The sequence below is a fragment of the Callorhinus ursinus genome, unplaced genomic scaffold (genome assembly GCF_003265705.2).
Source record: "Callorhinus ursinus isolate GAN/ISIS: 27379988/994484 unplaced genomic scaffold, GSC_fseal_2.0 scaffold12, whole genome shotgun sequence".
Lineage (NCBI taxonomy): Eukaryota > Metazoa > Chordata > Mammalia > Carnivora > Otariidae > Callorhinus > Callorhinus ursinus.
In genome coordinates, this window is record NW_027397074.1 from 518887 (window position 1) to 545611 (window position 26725).

Here is a 26725-nt window from a genome sequence, read left to right on the forward strand (position 1 = left end):
GGGCTAAGTGGGAACCATTTTTGGCGGACTTTTGTTCTCTGGTGGCTTTCCCTGGCAGCTTTCCATGTCTCTTCTGAGAGCCAGAACAGAAGAGATTGTTTCCAGCCCTCTGCCTCGGAGCAGAGAGATCACAGTCTGTTCTTCAGTGAGTTCTCCAGGCCACACTAGCTCCTTTTTTGTCTGTGCTGCTATAAACTGTAGCGTCCTAGGTTGTGGAATACAGCGCTATATGCCTGTATTTCTAATCACTTTCTTCTGTGGCTTCCTTTCTTATACTATTATGTTCATACCTCCACATGCTTTGTAATTTCTTAATTTTTAAATAGTGTATCTTTCATTACATAGATGATACTCTTCACATGCTGGATCCTGTTCTAAGTATCCTACCAAAGTGCTGTCTTGTTTTCATTTGTCAGTCTATCTTGGTCCTCTTTCCATATCAGTAAGTACAGAGCCAGAACACATTAAATAATATTCCACTGTATGGATTTGTATAATTTATGACAAAAATTACGGTTATTGTGATTATGAACCTATTCAGCATTGGTCGACATTTAAAGATTTTAAATATTTATTTGAGAGAGAGAGCGAGTGCATAAGCAGGGGGGAGGGACACAGGGAGAGGGAGAAGCAGCCTCCCTGCTAAGCAGGGAACCCCATGTGGGGCTTGATTCCAAAAACCCTAAGATCATGATCTGACCTGAAGGCAGATGCTTAACCGACTGAGCTACCCAGGCACTGGGGTGGCTCGACATTTAGAGTGATTCCAAATTTTTAATAAATGCTATAAATGCTCTTTTCTATATTTGTCTTATTATCTTTGTAGGGAAAATTATTGGAGTGTAATTGCTCAAATGATACATATGTTTTTTACGGCCTTTGATTCATATTGAAAAAATAACTCCCAGAAAGTCTGTACCATTTAGAAACCTAGATGGTTACAAAACTTGGGAATAATTCCTTAGTAAAACAACAAAAAAGATGTAATACATTTTTTTAAGAATAAAATAGTAAAGTATTACCTGAGGGCGAACCAGTTCACCTGCTGCAATTTTCTTCTCCTCATTGACCAAGTTAATAATTTTTTGATTAACAAGTGGTGCATTTGCACCATTTATCTTTGCAATAATTTTGCCATTCTATATGGGAAAAGAAAGCATGAAGGAAACTTCCATTTTCAGGATAAGTCCAGAATTCAACTGGATGAAGTCACCCCACCCGGCCCTACACCCCCACCAATCCTTTTTAGCTAAAATTAGCCATTTGAAAATAAAGTATTAGTGATGGGAAAGTACATCTTGATTTGAAAAACCCAGCTCTTTGAATTCTACCTCCACAATGTCTGTTCTCCTACAAACAAAGGCAAGGAATCCCTGCATTACATTTCGACGGTTCTGTACAAGTCTCCCAACTTTACCTTCCCTAATTATTTTTGACACTATGCCCCCTTTCTTCCATCTTTCAACAGATATTTACAAAAAACCTGTTTGTTGGCACAGTTCCAGGCATGATGGTATGGAACAGCAGTCCTGGTATGTGGCCTAATTAAATTATAAAAAAGGAGAAAAAAACCACAGACAAACATATGTAATATAACAACCATGACAAGTACCACCAAGTACAAAGCACTGGGAGCATCTACAAGAATCTGTCCTGGTCAAGGAGATCAGCAAAGTTGCTTATCAATATCAGGAAGGGATTCTTGGGTTAAAATATGTAGAATGCATAAGAGATAACAAGGCAAAATGGAGAAGAAAGAGCATTCCAGGCAAAAGAAATAGAGATGAAATGGTCCTGAGGCCAGAAGGGATTATGGCAAATGAGAAGACCAGCCAAGAAAGTGAGGTGATGCCTGGTATGAGATGAAGCCTAACAGCGAGAGGGAGCCAGACCATGCAGAGCCTTGTGGATCATGGAATGACACAGCCTCTAATGTAAATGCAGTGGGAAGACTTTGGCATGTTGAAACAGAGGCAGTGACCACAATCTGAACTGTTATTTGTAAAGACGATTTCACCTACCATGTTTAGAAAGAGTTAGAAGGGAGCAGATGTTTGTATACAAATTAGGGGCTATTATAGAGATGACGGTGAGAGAGATGGTTGCTCAGTCTGTGGCACTGGTAAAGGAGATGGAAAGAATGGAAAGACACAGATGAGTGTGAGAAAGACTTGGGTGGTGAAATTGACAGGTCCAAGGTCTGGAGTGGATTAGGTGTGAGGTACAGACATGTCACTAAGCTCAGTTTTCTGTTTCTGTTAAGAAAGTGGATAAATTAAGATGTTAATCACCCAATGAGGTGACACTTAGAAGACTACATTTCCTGGGGAGGGGGAGCTCTGTTATTGGACCAGTCCCTTGTGAGAGGCCCTTCAGATAACAGAGAGGGAATGTCAAAGCACCAGCTGGATATACAAGTCTGGAGCTCAAAGTATAGGAATTAGCTGAAGACATAAACTTGAGTTCTTGATATATAGGTGGTGACAACTGAAACTGTGTGTGGAGGAAATTTTCTAAGGAATGTATAAAGCATGATAAGATAAATAATTAAGGGAGGGGCGGAGCAAGATGACAGAGGAGTAGGAGACCTGGATTTCGTCTGGTCTCAGGAATTCAGCTGAATAGGGATCAAACCATTCTGAACACCTATGAACTCAACAGGAGATCGAAGAGGAGAGTAGCAACAACTCTCTGAACAGAGAAGCGACCACTTACTGGAAGGGAGGATGTGCGGAGAAGTGAATCCGAGGCAATCTTCGGGAGGATAGACGGCGGGGGAGGGGGCCTCCGTCAGCCGCTTCTGGCAAGTGATAGAGCCGCGGAGCACAAAATTGGAACTTTTAGAAGTCGGCTCCGCTGAGGGATGTCGCTCCAGTGGCTAAGCGGGAGGTGGAACCCTCGCGGGACAGTGTGGTCTCAGGACCCTCGGGGTCACAGAAGGACCGGGGGTGCCTGAGTGCGGCAGAGCTCCCAGGTATCGGAGCGGGAAAGCCGGCTGCAGAGACGGAGCCAAGGCAGGGGCTCTCAGCTCAGGGTGGCCATAAACTGTGATCTGCGGCCTAGTCGGGACACTGCTCCTCCAGCAGGGACCTAACAAGCGGCAGATCCAGGGAGACTCCCCTTCCTCCCCCGGGAGGAGCGGCGCGAGAGTGCACCGCGGGGATCTGCTGGGTTTGGAGACTCCACACGGGTTGGGTGCCAGAGATAGAAACGCTCGGTCACAGGCCGGGTGAGCACGGAGTGCGACCAGAGACTGGGGACACGAGAGTGACTGGCTGCTTTTCTCTGGGGGCGCACTGAGGAGCGGAGCCCCGAGTTCTTGCCTCCTCTGGGGTGGAGATTGGGAGGCCGCCATTTTCACTGTTGCCCTCCAAAGCCGTAGGCAAAGCTTGCAGGGAACAAAAGCTCCTGAGAGCAAACCTGAGCAGCTTGCTTAGCTGGGACCAACAAGGGCAGGGCAATTCCGCCTCCGGCAAAGACATTTGGGAACCACGGCAACAGACCCCGCCCCAGAAGATCAGCACGAACAGCCAGCAAGCCAAGACCAAGTTTAGCAATCAAGGAGAATGGGAGAACTCCAGCGCTAGGGGAATAATGCACATAGAATTCATGGCTTTTTTTACCATGATTCATTAGTTTTTCAAAGTTAATTTTTTTAACGGTTTTTTTAATTTTTCTTTTTCCCTTTTTCAACCAATATCTTATCAATCTCTTTTTTTAAAAAAAAATCTTTTATTTTTCATTTTTAGAGTCATATTTTATCCCTTCATAGTAGTTACCCTTATTTTTGGCATATATATATAAGTTGTTCTCTCTTTAAAATTTTGAGATACAGTTTCTTCTAACAGATCAAAATATACCCTAAATCACTTGTGTATGGCTTTGTTCTAGTCTCCTGCCTGATCACATTCTCTCCCTTTTTTTTTTAAATCTTCTTTCTTTTTTCAAACAACTTCCTATCGTATCAATTCCTTTTAAAAATCTTTTATAATTTTCATCTTTACACTCATCTTCCATCCATTCATTGTATCAACCCTTATTTTGTACATATATAAGTCTTTCTTCCTTTAAAATTTTAGGAGGCACTTTTTTCTAACAGACCAAAATACGCCCAAATATTAGTCTGTGGCACTGATCTATGCACTAGCCTGATCATATTTGATCATATTCGGGTTTTTTGTATTGTTCTGTTTTTGTTTTTAATCTTTTTCTTTTTTTTTCTTTCTTTTCTCTTTCTTTTTTCTTTCTTTCCCTTTCTTCTCCCCAGGTTTCAGGTCTTTTCTGATTTGTATAGAGTATATTTGCTGGAGACGTTGTTAACCTGTTAGCATTTTGTTTTCCCATTCATCTATTCTCCTCTGGACGAAATGACAAGATGAAAAAAATCACCTCAGCAAAAAGAACAAGAGATAGTACCGTCACCCAGGACCTACTCAATTCGGACATTAGATGATGTCGGACCTAGAGTTCAGAATCATGACTTTAAAGATACTAGCTGGGCTTCAAAAAAGCGTGGAAGTTATTAGAGAAACCTTTCTGGAGAAATAAAAGAACTAAAATCTAACAAAGTCAAAATCAAAAAGGCTATTAATGAGGTGCAATAAAAAATGGGGGCACTAACTGCTAGGATAAATGAGGCAGAAGAGAGAATCAGCAATATAGAAGACCAAATGATGGAAAATAAAGAAGCTGAGAAAAAGAAAAACAAGTACAGGATCACGAGGGCAGAATTCGAGAGATAAGCGATACGATAAGATGAAACAACATTAGAATAATTGAGATCCCAGAAGAAGAAGAAAGAGAGAGAGGGGCAGAAGGTATATTGGAGCAAATAATAGCAGAGAACTTCCCTAATGTGAGGAAGGAAACAGGCATCAAAATCCAGGAGGCACAGAGAACCCCTCTCATAATCAATAAAAATAGGTCAACACCCCGACATCTAATACTAAAAATTACGAGTCTCAGAGACAAAGAGAAAATGCTGAAGGCAGCTCAGGAGAAGAGATATGTAATCTACAATGGTAGCAATATTAGATTGGCAACAGACCTATCCACAGAGACCTGGCAGGCCAGAAAGGACTGGCATGATGTCTTCAGAGCACTAAACAAGAAAAATATGCAGCCAAGAATACTATACCCAGCTAGGCTCTCATTGAAAATTGAAGGAGAGATAAAAAGCTTCCAGGACAAACAAAAACTAAAGGAATTTGCAAACACAAAACCAGCCCTCCAAGAAATATTGAAAGGGGTCCTCTAAGCAAAGAGAGAGACTAAAAGCAACACAGATCAGAAAGGAACAGAGACAATATACAGTAACAGTCACCTTACAGGCAATACAATGGCACTAAATTCATACCTTTCAATAGTTACCCTGAATGTAAATGGGCTAAATACCCCAATCAAAAGACACAGGCTATCAGATTGGATTAAAACACAAGATCCATCGATATGCTGTCTGCAAGAGACTCATTTTAGACCCAAAGACACCCCCAGATTGAAAGTGAGGGGGTGGAAAACCATTTACCATGCTAATGGACACCGAAAGAAAGCTGGGGTTGCAATCTTTATATCACAAAAATTAGATTTTAAAACAAAGACTGTAATAAGAGATGAAGAAGGACACTATATCCTACTTAAAGGGTCTATCCAACAAGAAGATCTAACAATTGTAAGTATCTATGCCCCGAACATGGGAGCAGCCATTTATAAAAGGCAATTAATAACAAAAGTGAAGAAACACATTGACAACAATACAATAATAGTGGGGGACGTTAACACCCCCCCTCACTGAAATGGACAGATCATCTAAGCAAAAGATCAACAAGGAAATAAAGACTTTAAATGACACACTGGACCAAATGGACTTCACAGACATATTCAGAACATTCCATCCCAAAGCAACGGAATACACATTCTTCTCTAGTGCCCATGGAACATTCTCCAGAATTGATGACATCCTAGGTCACAAATCACGTCTCAACCGGTACCAAAAGATTGGGATCATTCCCTGCATATTTTCAGACCACAATGCTTTGAACTAGAACTCAATCACAAGAGGAAAGTTGGAAAGAACTCAAATACATGGAGGCTAAAGAGCATCCTACTAAGGAATGAATGGGTCAACCAGGAAATTAAAGATGAATTAAAAAAATTCATGGAAGCCAATGAAAATGAAAACACAACTGTTCAAAATCTTTGGGATACAGCAAAGGCAGTCCTGAAAGGAACGTATATAGCAATACAAGCCTTTCTCAAGAAACAAGAAAGGTCTCAAATACACAACCTAACCCTACACATTAAAGGAGCTGGAGAAAGAACAGCAAATAAAGCCTAAACCCAGCAGGAGAAGAGAAATAATAAAGATCAGAGCAGAAATCAATGAACTAGAAACCAAAAGAACAGTAGAACAGATCAAGGAAACTAGGAGCTGGTTCTTTGAAAGAATTAACAAGACTGATAAACCCCTGGCCAGACTGATCAAAAAGAAAAGAGAAATGACCCAAATCAACAAAATCATGAATGAAAGAGGAGAGATCACAACCAACACCAAAGAAATACAAACAATTATAAGAACATATGATGAGCAACTCTATGCCAGCAAATTAGATAACCTGGAAGAAATGGGTGCATTCCTAGAGATGTATCAACTACCAAAACTGAACCAGGAAGAAATAGAAAACCTGAACAGACCTATAACCACTAAGGAAATTGAAGCAGTCATCAAAAGTCTCCCAAGAAACAAAAGCCCAGGGCCAGATGGCTTCCCAGGGGAATTCTATCAGACATTTAAAGAAGAATTAATACCTATTCTCCTGAAACTGCTCCAAAAAATAGAAATGGAAGGGAAACTTCCAAACGCATTTTATAAGGCCAGCATTACCTTGATCCCAAAACCAGACAAAGACCCCATCAAAAAGGAGAACTACAGACCAATATCTTTGATGAACATGGATACAAAAATTCTCGCCAAAATACTAGCCAATAGGGTCCAACAGTACATTAAAAGGATTATTCACCATGACCAAGTGGGATTTATCCCTGGGCTGCAAGGCTGGTTCAACATCCGCAAATCAATCAACGTGATACAATACATTAACAAAAGAAAGAACAAGAATCATATGATCCTCTCAATAGATGCAGAAAAAGCATTTGACAAAGTACAGCATCCTTTCTTGATCAAAACTCTTCAGAGTATAGGGATGGAGGATACATACCTCAATATCATAAAAGCCATCTATGAAAAACCTACAGTGAATATCATTCTCAATGGGGAAAAGCTGAGAGCTTTTCCCCTAAGGTCAGGAACGCGGCAGGGATGTCCACTCTTACCACTGCTCTTCAACATGGTACTAGAAGTCCTAGCCACAGCAATCAGACAAGAAAAAGAAATCAAAGGCATCCAAATCAGCAAAGAGGAAGTCAAACTCTCACTCTTTGCAGATGATGATACTGTATGTGGAAAACCCAAAAGACTCCACCCCAAAACTGCTAGAACTCATACAGGAATTCAGTAAAGTAGCAGGCTATAAAATCAATGCACAGAAATCAGTGGCATTCCTATACACCAACAACAAGACAGAAGAGATACAAATCAAGGAGTCAATCCCATTTAGAATTGCACCCAAAACCATAAGATACCTAGGAATAAATTTAACCAAAGAGGCAAAGGATCTGTACTCAGAAAACTATAAAATAATCAGGAAAGAAATTGAAGAAGACACAAAGAAATGGAAAAACGTTCCATGTTCATGGATTGGAAGAACAAACATTGTGAAGATGTCAGTGCTACCTAGAGCAATCTACACATTCAATGCAATCCCCATCAAAATACCATCCACCTTTTTCAAAGAAATGGAAGAAATAATCCTAAAATTTGTATGGAACCAGAAGAGACCCCGAATAGCCAGAGGAATATTGAAAAAGGAAAGCAAAGCTGGCGGCATCACAATTCCGGACTTCCAGCTCTATTACAAAGCTGTCATCATCAAGACAGTAAGGTACTGGCACAAAAACAGACACATAGATTAATGGAACAAAATCGAGAGCACAGAAATGGACCCTCATCTCTACGGTCAACTAATCTTTTAGAAAGCAGGAAAGAATGTCCAATGGAAAAAAGACAGTCTCTGCAACAAATGGTGTTGGGAAAATTGGACAGCCACATGCAGAAGAATGAAACTGGACCATTTCCTTACACCACACACAAAAATAGACTCCAAATGGTTGAAAGACCTAAACGTGAGACAGGAGTCCATCAAAATCCTAAAGGAGAACACAGGCAGCAACCTCTTCGACCTCAGCCGCAGCAACTTCTTCCTAGAAACATCGCCAAAGGCAAGGGAAGCCACGGCAAAAATGAACTATTGGGATTTCATCAAGATAAAAAGCTTTTGCACAGCAAAAGAAACAGTCCACAAAAACCAAAAGACAACCGACAGAATGGGAGAAAATATTTGCAAACGACATATCAGATAAAGGGCTAGTATCCAAAATCTATAAAGAACTTATCTAACTCAACACCCAAAGAACAAATGAACCAATCAAGAAATGGGCAGAAGACATGAACAGACATTTTCCAAAGAAGACATCCAAATGGCCAACAGACACATGAAAGAGTACTCAACATCGCTCGGCATCAGGGAAATCCAAATCAAAACCTCCATGAGATACCACCTCACACCCGTCAGTATGGCTAAAATTAACAAGTCAGGAAATGACAGATGTTGGCGGGGATGTGGAGAAAGGGGAATCCTCCTACACTGTTGGTGGGAATGCAAGCTGGTGCAACCTCTCTGGAAGACAGTATGGAGGTCCCTCAAATCAGCTGAAAATAGAGCTACCATACGATCCAGCAATTGCACTACTGGGTATTTACCACAAAGAGACAAATGTAGGGATCCAAATGGGTACGTGCACCCCAATGTTTATAGCAGCAATGTCCACAATAGCCAAACTGTGGAAAGAGCCAAGGTGTCCATCGAGAGATGAATGGCTAAAGAAGATGTTGTATATATACACAGTGTAATATTATGCAGCCATCAAAAGGAATGAGATCTTGCCATTTGCTACGACGTGGATGGAACTGGAGGGTGTTATGCTGAGTGAAATAAGTCAATCAGAGAAAGACATATATCATGTGACCTCACTGATATGAGGAATTCTTAATCTCAGGAAACAAACTGAGTGTTGCTGAGTGGTGGGGGGTGGGAGGGATGGGGTGGCTGGGTGATAGACATTGGGGAGGGTATGTGCTATGGTGAGCGCTGTGAATTGTGCAAGACTGTTGAATCACAGATCTGTATTTCTGAAACAAACAATGCAAGATATGTTAAGAAAAAAGAAAAAGAAGAAGATAGCAGGAGGGGAAGAATGAAGGGGAGTAAGTCGGAGGGGGAGAGGAATCATGAGAGGATGGACTCTGAAAAACAAACTGAGGGTTCTAGAGGGGAGGGGGTTGGGAGGATGGGTTAGCCTGGTGATGGGTATTAAGGAGGGCACGTTGTGTGTGGAGCACTGGGTGTTATATGCAAACAATGAATCATGGAACACTACATCAAGAACTAATGATGTAATGTATGGTGATTAACATAACAATAAAAAAATTTTTTTAAAAAGATAAATACTTAAGGTCTGGATAAAGAAAGGTAAACCTGCAAAGGAGATGGAGGGGAATAACATCTAGGTAGGCAAAAGGGAAATCAAGTAACAAAGCCAAAAGAAGCCAATGTTTAAAAAAAAATTAGCCCGGTGATGGGTATTAAGGAGAACACGTAATAAATGGAGCACTGGGTGTTATTCGCAAACAATGAATCATGGAATACTACATCAAAAACAAATGATGTAGGGCGCCTGGGTGGCTCAGTTGGTTAAACGACTGCCTTCGGCTCAGGTCATGATCCTGGAGTCCTGGGATCGAGTCCCACATCGGGCTCCCTGCTCAGCAGGGAGTCTGCTTCTCCCTCTGACCCTCCCTCCTCTCATGTGCTCTCTCTCTCTCTCATTCTCTCTCTCAAATAAATAAATAAAATCTTAAAAAAAAAAAACCAAATGATGTAATGTATGGTGCCTAACATAACAAAAAATAAATAATAAATTAATTAATAAATAAATAGATAAATAAAAAGAGGGTATAGCCACCACATTCAATACACTTGAGAGGTACAGCATAATGAGCCTAAAAGTGGCCATATATGCAACAACAGGCTGGTAACTGGGTACACTAGCAACAGCAAATTTGCTTGAATAATCAGACAGAAGGCAGATGGAATGGGTTGAGGCATTACTGGGATATGAAAAAAATGGAGTAAAAATAATTATGCAGACTCTTCTGTGAAGTTTAGCTGTGAGATAAAGGAGAGAGATGGGTGGTAGCTGGAGAGAGGCATGGCATCAAAAAAGGCATTATTTTTTAATTGGAAACAGTTCATCATCTTCAAACGGCAATGAGAAGGATCCAGTTGAGAAAGGTTTAAATAGATACTGCCACTCTAGTTACCATTTCCCACTAAAAGGAACCTTCCAACAATTCTGGGGACTTTCTAATGTCCCTTGAAAAAGCCCTTCCTGCTGAAACTTGCTGGAATGAATTTGTTGTCAGCTAAGTGTGCTAAGCAATACAAAGAACCACTGTGGGAATATCTGTATAAACAAGCGATGGCTTGGTGGTGGTTTTGTGGGCACAGACTGAGATTCTTAGATGAATGACTGTGGATATGGAGCAAAGCCTGAGGCATGACTGCACGAACAACTGGTTGAGGTGCACTGGAGAAAAGTTAATTGGCAGTAGAGGTCAGGAATTGAGAGGCCCGGATGTGGGTGGGTTGCCAATATGGATACTGCAGTCCCCAGAGGGATGGCAGGGCAGGGGTTTTGAAAGGGGTTTGAGCCCACAGGCCAAAGTCCTCAGTCATTGACAGGACTGATTTGAAGACCAGTAAACAACAGGGGTGAGTTGGGAAAGAGAAGGAGGTTTAGCCAAATAGCTAAGTTAGCAGGGAAAAGACCTCTAATTAGCAAGGAAAAGAAAGTTACTGAAGTAAGAAGAAGTAAAGGGAATAGCAATTCTGCTCCTGGCCTCAAGACAAACAATCCGAGAAAGTAGTCACCACTCTGGGCTGCTCCTAAGTCAGGAGACAGATTTAAGGAAAGTCAAGGAAATGGAGTAAAGGCTAAGAGCCATGGTGAAAGATCTTCGAAAGTGTGCTAATTGCTCATCTCAATTCCAGATGTCACACAGTGAAAGGGTTTGCAAGATGGTAGAGAATTGGGAGAATTAGTCAGGAAAAGAATATTCTGAGCATGAGAAGGATGAACCATTCAGGGCTGGGAGGAAGGGTGGATTTATATTCCAGGCACTGGTTGCAGATAAGAGAACGTGGACTGGATGGTCCAGTTAAGGAGGGTGGGTATGGTCTCCTGATCAGAGCTGACCAACCTGGCAGGATGATGGTGGTCCCAGAGCTCCAGACTCTGTGTGATGGTCCCCTGGCCAGTCTCTCTTCCTCAGTCCCATGCTCCTAACTGCTACTGCTATTAGTCTCCTCACTGTTACTTAATATTAGCCCACAAGCCTATTTTCGGGTGTTACTCACTCTGGTTCCCTAAACTATGTCTAGGCCAAGGGTCAGCAAACAATGACCCAGTACAGAGACTGTATTTTGGCAAAGGTGAAAATACTATCTGGCCCTTTACTAAAAGAACTGATTGACCCCTCACCTAAATCACCAAATTCTACATGTCCAACTTAGAGCAAGATATGCAATGCAATTTTTAAAATTCAATTAACCCGGTAACTCAATTCCTTGAAATTGTTGCAAAAGCATTATTTCACAGAAGCAAAAAGTTCTAACCAAAAGTGTTTTTAAAATAATGATTTCTAATACAAAAAAATAATAATCCAAGTATCTAATAGTAGAGGAAGAATCCAAGCCCTCTCTGGGAAGCCTTTCCTTACTATGTCCAATTCTCTAGCTCTATAGCAGCTATACTCTGTGTCACATAGCTTTTAACTATAAATACTCTCCTTCTGGAAAGTAGCACTTATTATGTCTTCCTGATTATTAAGGTTGTATATTCATCGCAGAATATTGGGAAAATATGAAAAAGTATCAAGAAAAAACCACTGCATCCTTCCCCCATACTAGAAAGCTACTACTGATAATCTGGTGAATGCTCTGCCTGTCTTCTTTCTACACATTTGTACATGTGGAGATAGGAGCAGCATATATTACAAAATAGTGGTTAGACAGATATGTCCTTGTATTAGTATACATGAATACTTAGAACCGATTCTCTGCTACTGGGTATCGAAGAAATTTCCAATTTTTCACTCCTATAAATAGTAATTCATCATACAAATCTCTAATTATTTCCTCAGGAAAGGTAAATACCATCTTATTTCTCTTTTTGAGCAACTCAATGAGTGGTTGTCTAATCTCCTCAACCCATTACATGCTCCTAGAGGTCAAGTTATAAAATATATTAACAGACAAGCAAAGATAAGGCAAAAGAAATCTATGATTACTACAATCAGAAAATAGTCCCATGGTAATTTCACAATGCTACTTGCTATTTAATGTAAATTAGAATCTGATAATATATTTGAGATGATAAATATTGTACTTACAACACTAAAGAGAAAAATAGGTTCACATTGATCTCTAAATGGCTGCAAAGTCACAATGTTGTCAGCTTCTGCCTGAAAAAATATAAGTAAATATATTTTTATAAAAAAAAATATATAAAAATATATATGTATATAACATATGTACATATATATATAATATAAATATTTCATATAATAATAGAGGAAATATCCAAATCACCAGATACACTATGTTGAAAAATGCAGATCACACAAAATTTTTATTTTTATGTTTACTACAGCATTTTCTGAGTATGTTATAGTTGTTCTAAGGATCAAATTGCATACACTAGTTGATTCAGGACATGCATCATTTGGCCTAAGCCTTACTTCTCACTGTTCACTTTGTGGTACCCAACCTGCAGCTAAACTTACCTACTTCCAGTTTGCTATACAACACCCATACTTTCCTCCCTCCTTACCCGCTCTTGTCCTTCCTTTTCCAACCCAGGTCAAGTGTCCCTCCTCCAAGAATTGCCTTGCTCCCTCTTGCTGCAAATCCTCTCCTGCTCCACATGGAACTCTACTGCCCTTCCTTCGGGGACTCCATTGTTCCTTTCAGTATTGTACCACCATCATATGGGCCTATCTCACTTCCTTTTTTTTAAGTGACTCTGAGATCAAGACCTGAGCTGAGATCAAGAGTTGGACACTTAACCAACTTAGCCATCCAGGTAGGGGGCCCCCCCATCTCACTTCTTGTGATTAGATCTATGATGTTTCATATTCCCCTTTGCGTGTCACCCTCCTTCTGCATCAGTCATGGGGCCATATTTAAAAAGGAGCTTACTTTATCCAAATTTTTTGAGAGAAAATAAGCTCAAAAGAAAAAAATTAAAATAAAAAAAGGAGCTTAGTAAGTGCTTCTTGAATGAAGTGGCTGTCAAATTTCAAGTTTTTTTTAATGTTTGTAATTTTCTTAAATTTTTCTCATAAATTTCACGTTGTCCCTGTGGGAGCTAAGATGGCAGAGTAGTAGGAGGACCCTAGGTTTGCCTTGTCCCTTGAACACAGCTAGATAAATACCAAATCATTCCGAATACCCAAGAAATCTAGCTGAGGACTGGCAACAAACTGCACAACTAGAGAGAGAGGAGGCCACATTGCAGAAGGTAGGAGGTGTGGAGATGTGATTTGGGGGAGAAACAGATTGCAGGTGCTGTAGAGGGGAGGGCATCCTGGTCTCGGAGAGAGGAGAGAGACAGACAGACAGACAGACAGACAGAGGAGCGCACAAGGGATCAAGCAAGGAGCACACTTCCCCAAAGCCATTGACTGGGAAATGAGAGGCTGATTCTTGTGAGTTTTACAACCAGCAGGGCTCAAAGACTGGAGTTTTAGAGGTCTGGGTTGTGGCTGGAACAGAGCCCGAGGGCGCTGCAGTGCTCCTGTAGAGAAGGCAGGCAGGCAACCCCGGGGCCCACAGTGTGATCTGTGGATCACCTGAGACAGATCCCCCTTCTTGGAGCACATCTGGAAGAGGTGGTTTTACCTCTCCTGGGACAAAAGAGCCAGCAGGCACCACTCCCCTCCCCCGCCCATCAGCACAGGTGCGGAGACACTTGTTGAGGGCAGCTAACCTGGACACTGGCTCTTCTGTGTGCTTTGCCCCAAGCCACAAGCTCCTGCATCTTGGTGCAACCACCCTTCTGGGTCAAACCATCAACCCCAGTGAGGCAAGACCCTCCCACAGAAGACCAGCCAGGTCCCCACCACACCAGGTTCCTCAAGTTTGGAGCAGGATAGAACCCAAAGTGCCTGCACTGGTCCAGGCAGGCAAGCAACCTGGACACAGACTATGTAAACAGTGACCTGAAAAACATCCACGACACCCGAAGGGAAATTATCGCTCTTCTGGGAGGGCTTTCCTGACAGCAGTGAGCACAAAGTCCCTCCGCAGGGACAAAGGAACTCGCTGGCTCCCCTGCCCCTCAGCATAACCCAACATCAGTAAACAGCACAGCGCTAACACTGGCTGCGACATTTCTACAGCCAGCCTGGCCCCCTGCACTCTGCTGGTACTGCTTTCTTGAGCAAGTGTGCCTGAGAGCAAGGGCAGCAGGCCCCTCCCCAAGAAGACAGCACAACTCCCCCACCACACACACACCACTACCGACCACAGAGTTCTGCAGAGCTTCAGCTCTACTGGAAACAAGCAGACCAGAGCACACCTAGTTAAAACTCAGCACACTCTGACCAAGATCCAAACACTCCCCGCTGCAGGCTAGGAGAGCCTCTGCAGACAGCTGACCTGAGGAAAAGAGCAGCCATAATACAGCAGCTGAGTGCACACAGCATATACCAGAGACACTTCCTGAGGCACCAGTCCTGAACACTGTATGGCCTCTTCTTCGTAAAGCCATTACTCTCAGGGGCAGGAAACAACACAAGCTTTTCTAACACAGAGAAGAAGACAGAAACCTAGACAAAATGCCAAGACAGAGGAATTCATCCCAAAAGAAAGAAGAAGCAAAGGTCACGGCTAGGGATCTAATTGAAACGGATGTAAGCAATATGCCAAAGCCAGAATTTTAAAGCAACAATCATAAGGATACTAGCTGGCCTTGAGAAAAGCATAGAAGACATCAGGGAGTCTCTTACCACAGAGATAAAAAGAGCTTAAAGCCAATCAGGCCAAAACGACAAATGCAAGAACTGAGATTTGAAACTGACTGGATGCAATGACCACAAAGTTGGAAGAAGCAGAGGAATGAATAAATGATACAGAGAATAGAATTATGGAAAATAATGAAGCTGATCAAAAGAGGGAAAGAAAAATCTTGGATCATGGAACTAGACTTACAGAATTCAGTGACTCGATGAAAATAACATTTGCATCAAAGGAGTCCCAGAAGAAGAAGACAGAAGGGGGCAGAAGGTTTATCTGAGGAATAATAGCTGAAAACATCCATAATCTGGGGATGGATACAGACTTACAGATCCAGGAGGCATGGAGAACTCCCATCAAAATCAATAAAAGTAGGCCAAACCAAGACATATTGTAGTTCAATCTGCAAAATACAGATATAAAGAAAAAAATACTGAAAGCGGCAAGACAAAAGAAGTCCCTAACTTATAAGGGAAGATAAAAAGGTTAGGAGCAGATCTCTCCAGAGAAACTTGTCAGGCCAGAATAAAGTAGCATGATATACACAATGTGCTGAATGAGAAAAATCTGCAACCAAGAATATACTATCCAGCAAGATTATCATTCAGAATAGAAGGAGAGATAGCGTTTCCCAGACAAATGAAAACTAAAGGAGTTCATGACCACTAAACCAGCCCTGCAAGAAATATTAAAGGGGATTCTTTGAGTGGGGAAGAAAGACCGAAAGCAACGAAGACTAGAAAGGAACACAAGAAATCTCCAGAAAGAAGGACAAAACAAGTAATAAAATGGCACTAAATTCATATCTATCAATAATTACTCTGAATGCAAATGAACTAAATGCTCCAATCAAAAGCCATAGGGTGTCATAATGGATGAAAAACAAGACCCATCGATACGCTGCTTAGAAGACACTCATTTTAGACCTAAAGACACCTGCAGATGGAAAGTGAGGAGATAGAGAACAATCTATCATGCTAATGGAAGTCAAAAGAAAGCCATACTAGCAATACTTATATCAGACAAACTAGATTTTAAACCAAAGACTGTAATAAGAAATGAAGAAGGGCACTATATCATAATAAAGGGTTCCATCCAACAAAAAAACTAACAATTATAAATATTCATGCTCCTAATTTGGGAACAGCCAATTCTACCAACCGTTTAATAACCAAAGTAAAGAAACACATCGATAATAACACAATTAACAGTAGGGGGCTTTAACACCACACTCACAGCAATAGATAGATCATCTAAGCAGAAGATCAACAAGAAAACAAGGGCTTTGAATGACACACTAGACCAGATGGACTTCACAGATATATTCAAAATGTTTCATCCTAAAGCAGCCGAATACACATTCCTTTCATGTGCACATGGGACATTTTCCAGAACAGATCTCATACCAGGTCACAAATCAGGCCTCAGCAAGTACAAAATGATTAAGATCATACAGTGCACATTTTCTGACCACAACACTATGAAACTTGAAGTCAAGCACAAGAAAAAATTTGGAAAGACAACAAATACATGGAGGTTAAAGAACATCCTACTGTAGAATGAATGGCTTAACCAGGAAATTAAAGAAGAAATTAAAAAATACATGGAAGGAAATGAAAATGAAAACATGATGGTCCAAAACCTTTGGGATGCAGCAAAAGAGGGCATTAAAAGGGAATATCTAGCACTACAGACTACCTCAAGAAGCAAGAATAATCTCAAATACACAAACTAACTTTACACCTAAAGGGGCTAGAAAAAGAATAACAAATGAAGCCTATAGTCAGCAGAAGACGAGAAATAATAAAGAATAGAGCAGAAATAAACAATACAGAAACAAACAAACAAACAAAAAACCAGTAGAACAGATCAATGAAACAAAGAGCTGGTTCTTTGGAAAAATTAATAAAATTGATAAACCCTTAGCCAAATTCATCAAAAAGAAAAGAGAAAGGACTCAAATAAATAAAATCAGGAATGAGAGAGGAGAAATCATAACTAATACCACAGGAATACAAACAATCATAAGAGAATATTATGGAAAATTATATGCCAACAAATCGGGCAATCTGGAAGAAATGGATAAATTCCTAGAAACATATAAACTATCAAAACTGAAACAGGAAGAAATAGAAAACTTGAACAGCCCAGACCCATAACCAGCAAAGAAACTGAATCAGTAATCAAAAATCTCCCAACAAACAAAAGTCTAGGGCCAAAATGAGATCATTTGGTAGAGTTTTCTCTACGAGATGTTTTTGCAACCTAAGGCAATTGTTTTCAAACTGGATTTCTGAAGGTAACCACTGTGAGGAAGCCGAGAGAGGGTCCCTCAGCCCTGTCAGCCACAGGAGCTGTGTTGTAATCTCTCTCTCTCTCTCCCCCTTTTTTTTTTTTTAGCATACTGGATTCTACATGACTTTCTTTTCTTTTTTTTTTTCCTCAAGCTTCCACAGTTTAGAAAAAAAAGGAAGGAGGTGAAAGGTACTAATCTATAATATTAAAGGACAGAAGTTAAAGAATATATTTAAAAGCACTCTAGGTATCATCATTATAATGTTTATATTATAATAAAGTATTAACAATTAGAGTATTTAATCATATAAAAGAACTGCAATAAAGAATATTCACTGAATTTTTATTATAGGTACAATGTTAGTATAAGTCTTTTAAAAGGACATGTAACAACAACAAAATTATACTGGCCACTTAGCTTAGCAACCTCATAGGCTGCTCCCAATAGAGGTTTAGCGACTATGTTAATTCTTTTCATCCTTTACAGGCAAGTCATAGCCAAAAAACAGCATCAGTTTATATGAATGTGCTATTGTTGAGTGCGCTCAAATTTAACAGAAGAGAAACTATTCAGGGATGCACAAAATTTTTTGTTCTTAAATTCAACAGATGCTAGTATTATAAAGAGTAACATGAACATATTTTGGGAAGAACTTACTAGCACTTCCCAGTGGGATGGCTATAGTAATAGAACAGATTCCTTGTGGAGCCTGAGGAATTCTGTCCGGCTGGGGTACTACTGGGAGGACAGTCAGAAGTCACTGGGTTGGGAGGAAGCACCCTTAAGACCTATATCCCCGCACAGCTCTGAGGTGAGCTGAACAGGGCGTCCAACGCACCATGTGGTCTAATTCTCCTTCCACACCCACCCCTCCGCAGCAGTGCCTAGCCAGCACATATTATCCAGGTTGGTTGACCCAGACTCCAACAAAGAGGGATTTAACACCTCTAAAGCACCTGGGAACACAGCATCAAGTTAAACCTTCTCAGTGTCTAAGGACTTCTTGCCCTGCCTTCCTATGCCCAAGTTCCCTTCCAGGTAGCCTGACAGGTGTGCAGGGAGGCTGCCTTTTTATTGGTCTCCCCACTGATCTCAATTCCTTTTTAGACACTGGAGTTTTCCCATGAGTCCTAGCCCATGAACTTGCACTCCTATTACTTCCAGACAAACTTCCCTAATGCCAACTGCCAGGACTCAGAAGAATTTTCCAACCCTTGATTCTCCATCATCCATTTGCCAACTGTTAGAGCCTTCTGATATTGTTTTTTAACTTGTGTTAACCTGTGTCTACTGTATGTGGCAATCCCCATTAGGCCCCATTCTGTGTCCTCTGAACTTCATTTTTCTTCCCTGCCAAGGATTGAGTCTCAAATCATATTCCAGATCCATTCAGGTGGCTCAGAATGAAGCAGGCTGTTACAGATTGTCACCCTTTCAAAAACTGCAACACTCTTACTTCAGAAGACAAAGTCAGCATCTGGATAAAAAGATTTAACAATTGTAGGGATGCCTGGGTGGCTCAGTTGGTTAAGATTCTGTCTGCGTTCGACTCGGGTCGTGATCCCAGGGTCCTGGGATGGAGTCTTGGAGTCTTGCATCAGGCTCCCTGCTCAGTGGGGGGCCTGCTTCTCCCTCTGCCTGCCGTTCCCCCTGTTTGTGTTTGCTCTCTCTGATAAATAAAATCTTAAAAAAAAAAAAAAAGATTTAACAATTGTATATAGCCACCTACTCTCTTGAAGAGAAAAAATAATGAGGTGAGTTTCTAAGCCTTAGGCTGCTTAACTGTAACCCTGACTAAGAAAAAGAAGTCCTATAAAGAATGTACCCGCAGAAGGGATGGACAATCAAGTTAAGGTCAATCAACAAAATCATCCCAACGTCTGGGTTGGGAAGGGTCACAGAGAGATTGTACATATGAAAACATGTAAGGGGTTGAGGTTTCATGTTTGCATTAGGGACTATGCATTTTAGGTGTAAAAAGTAAAGATATGAAATCAGTTATCTGCTTCTGAACCTTAGGTCTAGCTGGTTTGGACTTGTTTCTGCCCAACAGAAATAGATGTATTTAAAAATATATTTTTAAATTCTGTGGTTCTAGTAATCATAGTTAAAGACTAAAAAGAAACATGTGAGAATAATGTAAAAATATATTTTACTTAGTCCAAAATATAGTCATTTCAACATGTAATCACTGTAAAAGATTATTAATGAGATATTCCATTTTCCTTTTATCATACTAAATCTTCAAAATCTGGTGTGTATTTTACATTTAGAGTACATCTCAATTTGTAGGCTAACTCTGAATCAGAAACCATTGATTTGTAATTTGATTTCATAAAATGTATAGTCCAAAAAAGTAGATGCACATACTCAGGTTGTCCCAAACAACTTAAAAAGTTTTATAATTTCTGAATTGATTGTTGGTTTTTAAATTTAAATTTAAATTAATTAAAGTTAAAAATTTAGTTCCTCGGGTGCACTAGCCAACATTTCAAGTTCTCAAAAGCCATTTGTGTCTAGTGGCCACCATATTAGACAACAAAGCTCTAAGCAGGTGATAACTTGATGTGCACAAATTGAATAATCAATACAACGAAGCCCAATAAGTTTAGCCATAATATTTTAATCCCTTGTCACATCTGGCTGACAAGTGAGGGGAAAATCACTACCACTGGAAAATTGGTAACTGGGTTAAGTGCCCAGAGACCTATCCAGTAAACAGCATTTGCAGCCCCGATTCTAAAGGACACACACTGAACATCCAGTCAGGTGAAAAGAAACAGATCAACAGACAGACATCCATATGTATACTTTCTGATGTTCACAACCATGGTAAACAACCTCAACACGATGGGAAATGGGATAAAAATTGTGATTGGTTCTCAGATCCAGTAGAACTAGATATATAGTAAAACCGCCAAGTAAATATTGTCCACAATTGAAGAGCTGGCAGGTTGTTTAAAATCAGACAATCCTTAAAGACAATATCTAAACATTTGGAAGTATCAAGAAAATAACCGTTTAATGGAAATGAAATCCTTACTACAACAAAATGCAGAAGTTCATCTTCGTTCAGCTCATTTTTCAATTTTCTGAATAACGTTTGCATTGCTTTGCAAGGTCCACACCAGGCTTGGTAAACGTCGATCACTAGAAGATGATAATATTTATGGGAAAAAAAAAAAAAAGAGTCAAAGAATCCAGAATAGCAGTTTATCCCAAGGCTGGGGCCGGGGCCCAGATGAAGCAGGTTTTTACACTGCTAGTGGGGAGGCGCACTCGGGGTGGGGGGGGCGCATGAGGTGCCCTGGGCCAAACTCCTAATGGCTGGACAACCAGGAGAACCCCATTACCTGTCAGGCCTTTGTTCTGCAACATCTCATCCCACAGGCTTTGACTATTAACGACTGCCTACAAAAAGGACACCACTGTAAAGGGGTCTTCAAGGGCCAACGCGCCCCAAAGTAAAAGACTGTTGGTCGGTCATGCTCACCTGTAACTGGATCTCTCGCTTTTTGCCTGCCATTTATCCACTATCACAGGAAAAAAGGAAGACAAATAGAAAATGTTGAAGAGGAAATTTAAATTTAAATTTAAATTTACACATTCAAGCAGCATCTTAATGCCCCATAGAAATTCTCCTTCGGCAGTACCGGATTATATGCTCTCCCCTTTTGTGGGGAGAGGAGCCAATGCCGCTGAAGGATTCCTCGGGCGGGGCTCGACGCTAAATGCCCGCATCAGCCGTATTATCTACTCTCCCAATAATCCTGAGGCAAGGTAAGAATGTGAGGAGGTACATTTCATTACAATTTTTCTTTTCCTGAAGTTTCACGGTGTTCTATTTTCATTTGCACACGTGTTAATTGTCTATGACCGTGCTCATGCATCCTTCTCGGGTCCCTCTCCACGAGGTTTAATATTTAGAACAAGACCCTAGGGTGTTCTTGAGCACATCATGAACTATCCGCAGTGTTAAGTCAGTGAGGCCCAAACGGCCCATTCCGTGGCGTCAGGGGCGCTCTGTGTGACTACGCCTGCGTGTGTGACAACGGACCTGGCACAAAACAAAGGAGTTTTCCCAGGAAGGGTGCTGGATTCTCCAACAAGCCTTACACAGAACAGGTCCTCCTCTGAGCTACACCTGGACGTTTACAGGAACGAAAATCCCCGAGGATCCAAACCAGCCCCCTGGGCGAGGCCTGTGGCCTTTGTGAGCACGGCTCCAACAGGTCCGAGTACCTAGGCGCGGAGCAGATAAACGCTGAACTGTCAGTCTGTCTGTCTGCCCGCGCGGGTCCCCCGGAAGAGGCCAGACGAGGACCCCGGGACCGGCGGCAGGAGGAGGGGCCAACGTCTGCCGCCGCCCCTCTGGCGCCGCGAGCCTGGCCCTCCCCCGCGGGGGCGGTGCCTCGAGGCTCCCCGGCCCCAGCGCGCAGGCCCGGGATCCCTAACATCCCGGGTCCTGGCCCCGACCACGTCCTGCGCTGCTCTCGGTGAGACCGCTGCCCAGAGCCCCTGCGCCTGCGCGCTCAGGCCCCGACAGCCCCCGACGCCGCGGAGGCGCTTGCCGCCTGCAGGCTTGATCGCGGCTCTCCCGGGCTCTGGACATCTGAGTCATAATCATTGGTGTGCCGGTCCATGTTAACAGCTAGCTCGCTTGGAAATTATTACAAATCATTATAAATTTTACTGACATACGTAAAAAAAATGTGTGGCAACAAGTAAATAGTTATAAGGTATACAATATTCTATTGCAAATTCCACATAGCCAATAGATTTTTACAGAATGTTTTCACTGATTTTTGCCAGATTCTAGCATTCATAGCCAATTAATAGTTGCAACTCATTCAAAACTTGCCAGATCCCAAATATGAATAAATGCTTGGCCACTTCCACCATTAAAATCATGTTAAATACAGAAACATGTCTAAATACCAGCTTTCATACAGTTTTATCTCCTTACCATGAGTTGTTACAAAAAGTAGTCATTTTCTCACTGTTCTAAAATAGCACTCTAATCTTGAACAATAATGTTGATTATGTTTTAAAATATATCTGTTAGATAGCAATATACTGACGACCACATGTCCTCAAATTTGAAACTCTTTCTTTTTGCATAAGCTTTCCCATGAGATAACCAGTGAAACTCTATGTGGGAAAAATATTTTTCATAGGTACTCTCTATGCCACAAAAAGCATTGCAAAGATTCTCCTATTTTATGACCTAGATTCTTTTATTATTATTTTAATAAAGTTAACAGTTTGGGTATAATGTGACATGTATAGAATGGCCTAATCTCGGCTGGTCTGGATTATTGTTTATTTCCCAAGCCACTTATTTCCCAAGCTACTTGGAGCACCGTAGTGACTCTTGGCCAACACTATGGAGTATATTAAGTAAAGACAAATGATATTCTGCCACTAGGTGTCCATGAGTGGTTTTGGAGTGGACGTGTGAGCCTGTCATCACCAATCAGGAATAATAATTGGATTTAGGATTTGTTGAAACTCAGGAGTTAAGGGTGAAAGGTGAGAGGAGAATCAATGGCCACACGTAGCTGGGATGTGCCTATGTGTGACCAGCTCCCTGTAAGAAACACTTGACAGAACTTGAGCTTCCCCATGCCTTTGCAGGTAGGTGGGTGGTTGAAACCTAGAGACAAAGCATGTACTGTGCAACACAGAAATGAGAGGACAAAGAAGTCATTGAGGACACTGCTGATAACGAATATATAAATAATAACAAAGCATAATATCCTTCTCATTTCTCAGATTAGAAAATAAACACAATTAGCAATATCTAACTTTTTCTTCCTGGAATCTTACAGATTATTTTGCACACCTCAGGGAAGGTGTGCTTAACACGTTGGGGACCTCTAGATAGAAAAATCAATATATCCACAAAATATCTGGGCAAGCATAGAGATTTGCAGATAATTGGCATATTTAAATGGTGATTTTTCAAAGTCAGGAGAGCAAAGGTTAAAGAAATAGAGCCCTTAAAGAGATGGGAGGGCACAGAAGGGAAAAAGGCCCAGATGGAGGACTGGTGCTCCTTCCAGCATGACCAAAAGAAATATGACCATGTTTCTGTATCCTGTTTTTCTCTATTTTATAAAGTTATTCAAATATCTTATGCTTTTAGTGACTTTTCTGCTGTCTTTACGCAAATTATTTCTATTACAAGTATCTTGGAGATTCCCTGTGGTCTAAAACTGTTAGCATTCAAAAGTCTATATCCATAAGCTGTATTTTTATCCAGTCAATCTGTGACCAGCTCCCAAGACCTGACCTTTACTGCCCGCCTGCTTGTACTCACTGACCCCTTTGTCTCACATTGTTCCTTGAGCTCTTCTTTCCAGCTTAGCTCTTAACTCAGGCAAAAGGAAAGCGAAATCCCTCCCAGCGAAAAGGACTGCCCTGACAAGACCTCCAGGCTGCCCTGCCCGCCCAGACCAGTTTGAGCAGAACTCCTGACCCAAGCCTGTGCCAAAGGACTGTGGAGTGACCTCTAGAATGACCGACAACTACCTTTACCTCATTATAATGCTAAAATCTCCGCCCGGGGAGGAGCGCAAGGCTCATTTACATAACATACAGAAGATCTCACAGTATGATCATGCATGTGGGCTTTATGGGAAAGCTGTATGAAACTTCTCAAAGTTGATTTACAACAAATGGATGACATAAAAAGGTTTCAATTCTTAAAAAAAAAAACAAACCACTGTGACATCAGTGTGACAATTGGAGTAAATGTGGTTGGGGAAGCGAAACCAGAGACAAGATAGAAACCTACTGTAGCAATCCGGGAGGGCGGGGTTAGGGCCTACATGAAAGCAGAGACCACAGACAAGGGGCAAAGAAGACTTGTGAGATATTTGGGGGTTAGTATCAATAGGACTTGCGAAGTAGCACTTTGCAGGGGTGAGCGAGGAGAAACCACAGAAAACGCTAAAGTTTCAGATTTGGCTGAGTGAATGATGCCTTTCACATGAGGGATGGAAAAAGAAGTATCAGAACTGGAGGGAAGATCATGAATTCAGGGATTTTAGGACGACAAAGTGGAAGGAGAAGACTAATGAGTCCCACCATTATTGACTGCTAAATCGGTATTATTATGATCCACAGAATGAGTGAATACCCAGGAAACAAGTAACAGGACAAAAGTCCTTGAGTAATAATAGCAAGATCAACCTTGCCCTGTGTGATCAGTAATTTGTGAATATATAACACTTATTACGTTAAGGCTTTTCTAACAGCCCCCCCCCCCACATACACATATTTTTTGTGAAATCCCTGTGAGGCAAAATTGGGTAGTGGGGGTCTTTGTGACCTTGGCCAAGTTTTTTATCCTCTTTGTAGTCCAGTGTCTTTACTGGAGATAATAATAGAACCTATTTAATCACTTTCGTGAGGATTCAATGATTTAAAGTAGATGTAAGGCTTAGAACAGTCCTTAGCTTACGGTGAGCATTCAATAATTGTTATCTATTGTCATGCAGAGATATAACTCTAAAATATTTCAATCAGTACTCTGGTGTGGGCATCATCTATCTAAAACCTGCAAAAGTACCTTTCCACAAAAATCCCTATCACTGTTAAATTAAATGGAGACTAGTGCACTAAAGCAAATTCATCAAAGTAAAAAAAAAAAAAAAAATCCCCCTGCCACAGGTGTGTGATACTGACCTTTTGGTATGGCCCTGCACCATTTCTTCTTAAGGGGGTACCATTTTTTCCTCCTGCAATCTATTTGACATTTCCACCTGAAATGGCCCAGTGGAAAATCATGTGGAAATAGAAACTTGAAATCCAGTTTCAAGACACATGTGCTTTTATAATTATTAGTGGATTTTTTTTTTGGTTCTCTCCAAAACCAGAACGAGTTGGAAGGATTTTTCATGGGAGAGCAATGGATTCACACCAGAACCTCTTGTTAGATTCTTCAGTGCTGTGACGTGAAGTTGTCTTGGCTGAAGCTAAAGCCTCTGACCTTGCTCGCTGGGAAATGGGGAAGAGGTGGTTAAGTCCTCTTTATGGATGCATCCAAGGCATCCAAGGCCGTGTTTACCTTTTGATCTAGCACCGTGATATTATTGTCAACATCTCTGCCTCTGCACCCCACCTCATTATTTGTTTGCATCTGTTGATATTCGTGAAATCTTTGCTTTCATGAGAAGGGGAAGAGCACGTTTGAGTCAGGTAGCCCAAGACAATGCAGAGAATGGGAGTTTCTTTCCACTCTGCTCTCAGGAATGAATTTGAGTTCTTTTGGAATATCAACCAGCTTCTCTGCAGGAAACAGAATGCAACTCAGAAGGAGAAACGGAAGAGGCATTAATGAAGGGACTCTTTCCAGAGGTGTGAGCAGAAATGAGGAAGCCAACAAGGGACACTGATGTAAACAGAGATAGCAGCACCAAGTCCAGGCCTGAAGGGACAAAGGGAAGAAAAGACCTTGGAATTCTCTGTGGCATGCCCGGAGAGCAGGGCCACAAAAGCAGGAGCTGAAGCCTAGAAGGGCTGCAGGCCATGCTGGATGTGTGATGACAGCGTAGGGAAGGGGCAGAGAATCAGTGCCTCATCCTCACTCTTCCCTCTGGACTGACTCTCCTGCTGGTAACTCCCAGCAGTCAAATCCAACCAGGAGCCCAATACCAGGAAAACCCAAAGCACCGGGCACCAGGGCCCGTTTCCTGATGCTCAGAGCAGGGCAAGGCAGAGAAGAACAGCGAATGGAACAACATATAGGGTTAGAAAAAGATCAGGAACAGACAGGGATGTTCATCCAGAGACTTAAAAGATTCTAGACATGGAATGAAGGTCAGAGCTAACAGAAGTATGAAAGACAGTGGTAGAGACTCTGGGCCTAGGCAGAGCTGCTTTGTGGGTCCGCCAAGGAAGTGTGGCTGAATTTGGAGAAGGGACCATTCATTCTGTCCAGCCATGGCCTTGGAGCCCAGCAGAGCTCTCGTGTTTCAGTGACTGTAAACACTGGAAGAATCAGAGAATCTGGGGCATGGACATTGGAGATCTTGTGCCACTTTGTGGGGAGAAGATTTTGCCAACCAGGAGCATGAGGAACAGAGGAAGGACAGGACAGACCTATGTGGTGGCTGCAGCTGATGGTCCTGTGTGTGGATTTGCAAGAGGAAGGCTTCCTGACCCTTAGGTC

At 41.6% G+C, this 26725-nt stretch overlaps 1 protein-coding gene across 10 annotated transcripts in view; it reads right to left on the minus strand.

Moving 5' to 3' along the window:
* The window catches only part of NME8 (NME/NM23 family member 8), an 85493-nt gene that overhangs the window by 56110 nt on the left and 2658 nt on the right, over positions 1-26725 (minus strand). For 2 of the 10 annotated variants that reach the window (XM_073898643.1, XM_073898640.1), the window contains exons 1-5: positions 21790-22034; positions 21041-21080; positions 20901-20958; positions 20591-20697; positions 12626-12697 (exon numbers count right to left, since the gene is read on the minus strand). In XM_073898643.1, the coding sequence (XP_073754744.1) occupies positions 12626-12697; positions 20591-20697; positions 20901-20958; positions 21041-21073 (270 nt within the window). In that variant the 5' untranslated portion in view covers positions 21074-21080; positions 21790-22034. The other 8 variants (XM_073898642.1, XM_073898635.1, XM_073898636.1 and 5 more) reach the window with 8 other exon arrangements.